General features: G+C 37.2%; 1 protein-coding gene across 1 annotated transcript; it reads left to right on the top strand.

Annotated features, from left to right (window-relative positions):
- The first annotated feature begins 6,959 nt into the window (after positions 1-6,959).
- LOC132538663 (histone-lysine N-methyltransferase SETDB1-like) lies at positions 6,960-7,442 on the top strand. The gene has a single exon (XM_060191868.1). The coding sequence runs from the start codon at positions 7,017-7,019 to the stop codon at positions 7,440-7,442; it is 426 nt and encodes a 141-aa protein (XP_060047851.1). The 5' UTR covers positions 6,960-7,016.
- The last annotated feature ends 227 nt before the right edge of the window (positions 7,443-7,669 follow it).

Below are 7,669 nucleotides of genomic sequence, written 5' to 3'. Positions count from 1 at the left end.
GGACAGAGCTAGAAGGAATTATGTTAAGTGAGCTAAGTCAGAAAGATAAAGATGAGTATGGGATGACCCCACTCATCAACAGAAGTTGAGTAAGAAGATCTGAAAGGGAAACTAAAAGCAGGACCTGACCAAATTGTAAGTAGGGCACCAATGTAAAAACCCTGTGGTGAGGGGTAGACATGCAGCTTTCTGGGCCAGTGGGGGGTGGGAGTGGGTGGGAGGGATGGGTCACAGTCTTTTGGTGGTGGGAATGGTGTTTACGTACACTCCTAGTAAAATGTAGTCATATAAATCACTAGTTAATTAATATGAGAGGGGGAAAATTAATTGTATGTCTCAAAGTTTTTCAAAACACAAACTGAATCTTTTTAATATTATAGGCTATGTAATTGATATGCAGACTCTCTCAAAAGCCTAGACCAAGTAGATCAGAAGCAACCAACAGCACAGCTATATACAAGATATTGGGTACTTTACAGCAAACCCTAACAAAAGGACTTTTCATAGTTAACCCAATTACCAATTAATGTGATGATAACATTAATGATCGATTGTCATTTTGAAGCCTAAGACATAGGAACCTCACATCTCCACCACAGAGCCTCTACTTCCCCCAGTCCTGGAACCCTTGGATAGGGCCCACTTTCCCGTATGCCTCTCCCAATCCATATCAAATAATATTGCATTTGCCGATCACAACCTAACCAACGCAACAATTGCTACCTCAACATGCTTCCCTTCAGACTGTGACCAGAGACTTCACGTGTGGAATGACAAGCCTTCAGCTTCATTACTCGCGTGAGACCTTTCCTTTCATAGCATACACTAATTCCATCTCAGGTGGTTCACTTTCTAACAAAGTCCCAAAACCTAGATATACACCAGTTTCTGTGAGAGAGAGCTTATGTTCACATGTATTCGTAAACTACTACGAAATATATACTTGAAAGCAGAAGTACACTAGAGTTTGCAGTGAGTACCCCCCAACACTTCCTCTCCACTATTCCAAGCTTTGTGTCCATGATGGCTCAACAATTTGTTTGGCTTTGTATGTTAACTCGATTTTCAGTCATCAGGTTCCAGATGTCATTAGGATGCTGGCCAGGCTTCCCTGGATTCAAGACCCCAGCAATGTGTCCTGGAGCTCAGCTTCCCCAGAGACCCACCCTAGCAGGGAAAGTAGAGGCAGACTGGGAGTATGGACCAACCAGTCAATGCCCATGTTCAGCTGGGAAACAATTACAGAAGCCCTTCTACCTTCTGCAACCCACAATGACCCTGAGTCCATGCTCCCAGAGGGATAGAGAATGGGAAAGCTATCAGGGGAGGGGGTGGGATATGGAGATTGGGTGGTGGGATTTGTGTGGAGTTGTACCCCTCCTACCCTATGGTTTTGTTAATTAATCCTTTCTTAAATAAGTAAATAAAATATCACTTTAATAAAAATTATACTTTAGGTATTCTCAGTTTCACTATGAAAAATGTTTATAGTGCTAGCTACATGTTTTAATATGTCTCTGTCTCTTGTGAAAAAATATTGGAGGAATGAGAAAGGAAATGTGATTTTGCACTTTTCCAGGATTTAAGTAGCTTGAATTTTATATAAAACTACTGAGAATGACTCTAAAGAAAAACAATGCGAGAAAAACTTAAAAGTACATAACTACTTGCTATTTTTAAATAATTATTTTTAAAAAGAAAGCATAAACAAAATCATAGGATAAGAGGGGTACAACTCCACACAATTCCCACCACCAGAACTCCATATCCCATCTGCACCTCTAATAACTTTCCTATTCTTTATCCCTTTGGGAGCATAACCAAGGGACATTATGGGGTGCCAAAAGTGGAAGGTCTGGCTTCTGTAATTGCTTCTCTGCTGAACATGGGCGTAGACAGGTTGATCCATGCTCCCAGCCTGTCTCTCTCTTTCCCTAGTGGGGTAGGGCTTTGGGTAAGCAGGACTCTAGGACACATTGGTGGAGTCCTCTACCCAGGGAAGTGTGGTTGACATCATGGTAGCATCTGGAATCTGGTGCTGAAAAAAGAGTTCACATATAAAGTCAAATTATTGACTAATCATGAACCTCAAGGCTGGAATATTTCTGATGAAGATTTTGGGTCTCCACTTTGAAGATAACTAGTAGGCATATTTTAGTTATATTCCAAAGGGCCTGTGGCTATACTAGTAATTTGTTAGTTAGTTAGTTTTGTTGTTATTGTTGTTTGTTTTGTTTTTTCCCCTGAGCCTGACATCTGATATGCAGGTAGACCCAAGTTGTTGTCTAGGGAGAGGACGTCATGGCTGCAAAAGGGGCTAGATAGCTGGATCAGGGAAGAGAGTAGCTCCCAAATATGGGAAATAAATATTATATGGTATAAATATTGTTGACTATAAACCCCATCTATTTGATCCTGGGCCCATATTCAGCTTAGGAGCCTATGTCCTCCGCATCCCTGTAGGTCTGAGCTCGCATTCTGTAGTCATGAGTAGGAACGTTCCAAGTTGCCCCATTTTCAGGACCCATCTTCCTCAGGTGGTAGATAGAATATGTTATCCAACCTCCCTTCAGAGGATGGAACATTCTGTACCCTGTACCACTGTTAATCCACATGGAGGGCAAGGTCCTGCGGGGGCCCACAAAGGGGTCCATTGTGTAATTCCTGATGGAGATGACCACTTCTATTTTAAGAATTTTTATAACTAAAAATTATTTGGGTATGGTATTACTAGCTTTATTTTTAAAAAATTATAAGAATAACATTTAATATGTATCAATTATATTTTATGTAATTATATATTTCATATAATGTATGTTCATTACTTCATATAACATAAGTGATATATGGACTTGGTATTTGGATTTCTTAACTATAGGAAACTATGTTTCTGGAGATTATTTTTAAATGCTATTGATTGAATGTAGGTAAACAAAGCAAAAAAATGTAGTAAGGACTAAACTTCATGCAATAAAATAGCAGAACTGTTCATAGTTATAGGGTTATTCTGTTTTAAAATGTTAAATAACAAAAAAGTTGTTAAATACCTGTGCCCTCCATTTAAAAACTTTAATCCAAACCCCATGAAATTGTTCAAACTCACCCTTAAACATTACATATTCATATTTTAATATCAATTCACACCATATAACATCACTTTTTCAGGAAATATTTCTTTGTTTTATAAAGAGTATGGAAATTTTTAATTGAATTGACTGAGTACTTTGATGGTCAAACATATGGCCGTTAAGATCATAGAAATTATTTTGAGGAGCTCCGAAGGCGCAATCGGTTAGCGCATGGTACTTATACAAAAAGTATCTTGAATTAACATTCACTTGTCATTTGGCAATTAAAGTATCATTGTATCTCATATGTTTTTTAGTAGACAAGCATATGAAAAGACTGACGAGAGAATAATATGAAGACATTGATTTTTTTTTTTTTTTTAGTTTTGACAATTGACTAAATGCAACTAGGACAAAACTATTGATGCCTTAGTACAGATGGCAACATAGAGATATAATGAAACCACTCTGGTTTTTACCACTTGTTAAAACAAACCAAAAAAAACTCACTTTGTTTGAGATCGTCTTTTAACTGAATGAGAAATGTATTAATTCTATTGAATCATTACCCTTGATTATGTCTCTAATCTTATGAAAAGAGAAGTTTACATGAATTGATTCAGCTGCACAACAAAGTGAAAAGGTTTTTCATTTGTGAGTCATGAGATGGCTTAGCTATTTTTATAAGGAAAACAGTGCTGAATTATAAACATCACTTTTGGGAATATGTGACCACCTCATCCCCATTTAAATTACCAAATCAGGTAGAATATAATTCATGTCTCACATCAAGATATTATAAGAAAATTCACCTTATGGCTACATTTATGTTATCAAATTTTGAATTGTCTTATTTATATATAAATAGTGATTTACAGTAGCATAAGAAAATAATCCAATTTTAAGCAATGCAATTTTAACATTTCTCTCTTTTTTTCATTGTCATTTTATGTGGGGTTAGTGATATAAGTATGGTTGTTATGTATTCACAAGAGGACCAGAAAACTGTTCAGCTCTGGAATAAGATGATCTTAGGGAACCAGTGATCCCTGGGGTCTCAGGCATGCTGTTTGATGCTCTAACAGGCTAAGATATATCTTATCCCCATCAAAAACCAATTTTCAGCCTTATATCTTAGTAAATTTTTAAAAAGCAAACATAGTATGTGGATGTAGCAATACCTTGCCTTACTTTTTCCTATTCAGTATTTATATTCATAGATTCACAAACAAACTTCCTCAAAAATTCTTGATATCTTCTATTCCACATTTTATTGTGTTGCTAATAGCCCAGAGTTGATCTTCCCTACTATCTAAAAATTGCTCTTTAACTGTGTAGTTAGCATCCAGGTCTTCTACACTTTAACTTGGGATAATATTTTCTAGAATTTACACCATAACCTATTTTGAAAAAAAGCAATTGTAAAAAAAATAGCTTCTTTGTTTATAAGGAATATAAATAGTGTGATTTTTCTAGATACCACCGCAACATATATAAATTCATAACGGAAGTCATATTGCTTTATAATCTGGGATCTGCCATTCTCCATTCTATTTGCTTTTTAGGTCCTTCTTTATTTTTCTATCTTTTTTTTAAACCATTGTTATTGCTGGGGACTCAATGTCTGCATGACTCCACTGCTCTTGGTAGCCATTCTTTTATTTTCTCTAGTAGCGGATGAAAGATAGAGAGAAATGGAATACTACAAAGAGAGACAGACAGACAGACAGGCAGACAGACAGAAAGACTCTGCAGAACTACTCCACTATCATGAAGCTTCCTATCTACAGAAGCTCTCATGTAATGTCCTGGTGGTGAGTTAGGATCCTTGGAAATCATAATGTATGTATGCCACCGGATGATACAACTGTGAGGTCCCTCTACAGATTTTTTTTTTGAGCACTATATTTTATATTTTAAAAAATGCACAGATACAAGCCCCATACTTTTTTCAAATTTGGGAAATTTAATTTAATGAATAAATTCCTGTCTTTTTTGATAATTCCTATTAGAACATGCTTGTCAAAATTTATTATACTAAGAAAATTCTAAAGTAATTGCTTATGGTTTTTTTTTGCATATAATGAAATCATGGGTGGCAATTATGTACCCTGTTGAAGACCCATGTTACTATGTGTAAGAACTTGGGTTTGAACCCCAGCTCTCCACCTACATAGAGTACACTTCAGAAAAAGTAAGGAGGTCTGTAAGTGTCTGTCTTTCACTGTCACTCTCTACCTCCCCACCCCCTCTTAATTTCTCTCTGTTATATCTAATAGAAGAGAAAGGGGGGGGTGGAGAGGAGGAAGAACTGACCACTGGGCAGACTATGTTTACATTATTTGCTATACTGCTCCCTTCTAGCAGTGTTTTTAAATACCACAAAGACACTAAACCATATGAAAGATAATACAGACATCAAATTGAAAGCTTCATGTTAATTTATTTCCTATAAATACCTTTTGTCAAGACTAATTTTACTTCTATTTATTCAATGCAAACATACCCTGCTATAATTTCAGAAATTAGAAAAGGCCTCAATGTTAGAAGTCATATAATTGTTACTCTATGATTCTAAAAAACATCAAAGTCAATTATTCTTTCATTCAACAAATCATTCTCAAATGACGTGTGCCAGAAAATACATCAAAGACTGAGGAATGCAATTGCGAGAGAGGGAAATAAGATCTAGGTAAGTAGAGAGTAAAAGGATAATTTGGGCCATTCCTTTTAAATTTTCAGGTATTATGTCACTGGAGCATACTGTACCCCTAAATTTAATAACATTTATATCTTTAAAGAATGCTTTTTAGTTGCTATATGGAGAATTTATCATTAAAGGAAATAATAAAGAAAAGAGCACACAAGCAGTGTTCAAGATAGGCTAACACATTTACAGTAGGTGCATATGTGTCCCTCTGAAACAATAATAGTCTTGTAAAACCATCTCTACAGTAAAATCAACCTAAAAAAACCCAGAAAATATATAAAGGGGAAGAGGTTGAATTAAGTATATAGTTATTGTTTTTAAAGCTATTATGTGAATAAATAATAGGCCAAAATAAAATAAAGATAAAAAATTAAAATATATACCTTAAGATAAATAAAAAGGGAAATACATTATACACATAGAATGCTGTAGAACCAGTTCTAGAAAATTTATAGTAACAAAATTTTTTTTGTTTTTGTTTTATTTTTAATATTTATTTTCTTTTCTTGCCCTTCTCTCTCTTTCTTCTCTCTATGAATGTATATGTATATGATGTATATGTATATGTATGTGTTTTGTTGTTGTAGTTATTGTTGTTATTGCTGTCATCATTGTTGGATAGGACAGAGAGAAATGGAGAGGGGAGGTGAAGACAGAGAGGGGGTGATAAAGATAGACACCTGCAGACCTGCTTCACTGCCTGTGAAGTGACCCCCTTGCAGGTGGGGAGCCAGGGGCTCTAACCGGGATCTTTCCACTGGTCCTTGCGCTTTGCACCACATGCGCTTAACCCTCTGCGCTACCACCGGTCTCCCAGTAATGAAATTTCTACATCAAGAAATAAGAGATATCAGAGATATGCAATTTAACTTTACACAAGAAGCTAAAAAGGAATATCAAATGAAATCCAGAATAAGAGAGAGAAAATACAAATTTTACAGATGACATATACTAAACTAGTTAAATATCACCAAAACTAAGACCTTTATAAATGGGCAAATATTAGATTTATGAAGAAAAGAGGAAGACCTCGGCTTCCCCATCTCCTCCCTCACGCTTTTCCCCTCCCCCTGCTCCCTTTTTCCCTTCGGTTTCCTTTCCCAGCGAGGTTGACCCCAGAGTCCAGAGTGTGAGGTCCGTGTGTTGATAAGGCGCTGTGGCGGCTGGTAGGGCTGGTAGCCGGGAGGTGTGGGAAATACTGTCAGCCGAGTTTTCTCTTGCATATTGAAGGCAACAGCATGTCCTCCCTCCCTGGGCACATTGGTTTGGATACAGCCACCCGTACATTGGAGTCAGAAGAAATTGCAGAGCTTCAACAAGCAGTGGTTGAGGAGCTAGGTATCTCTATGGAAGAACTTCGGCAGTTCATCGATGAAGTGCTGGAAAAGATGGACTGTGTACAGCAGCGCAAGAAGCAGCTAGCACAGTTGGAGACATGGGTGACACAGAAGGAATCAGAGGTGGCCCATGTTGACCAGCTCTTTGATGATGCCTCCAGGGCACTGACTAATTGTGAGTCTGTGGTAAAGGATTTCTACTCCAACTTGGGGTTACAATACCGAGACAGTAGTTCTGAGGATGAAGCTTCCCGGCCTACAGAAATCATTGAGATTCGTGATGAAGATGATGATGTCCTCACCATTGACTCAGGAAACCTGACATAAAAATGGTCTTAGATGTCAGAAAAGCTACTACAAAGGACAGAAACTCAGCATCCAGGCACTGAGGACACAGAAACATACTGAAAAAGGTAATGCTGGAAGCAGAACTCCAGAAGACCAGAAGCTCTGTGAAGCCATGGCTGCCTTAAGAAAGTCTGCTCAAGATGTCCAGAAGTTTATGGATGCTGTCAACAAGAAGAGCAGTTCCCAGGATCTGCATAAAGGTTAGG

The sequence above is a fragment of the Erinaceus europaeus genome, chromosome 5 (assembly GCF_950295315.1).
Source record: "Erinaceus europaeus chromosome 5, mEriEur2.1, whole genome shotgun sequence".
NCBI classification, from domain to species: Eukaryota; Metazoa; Chordata; class Mammalia; order Eulipotyphla; family Erinaceidae; genus Erinaceus; species Erinaceus europaeus.
Note: the sequence above shows the minus strand (reverse complement) of the source record. Positions and strands in the feature narration are given on the sequence as shown.

Bases quoted from the DNA above. Each gene is read 5' to 3' on its own strand.
- LOC132538663 (XM_060191868.1), top strand. From the start codon at position 7,017: ATGTCCTCCCTCCCTGGGCACATTGGTTTGGATACAGCCACCCGTACA.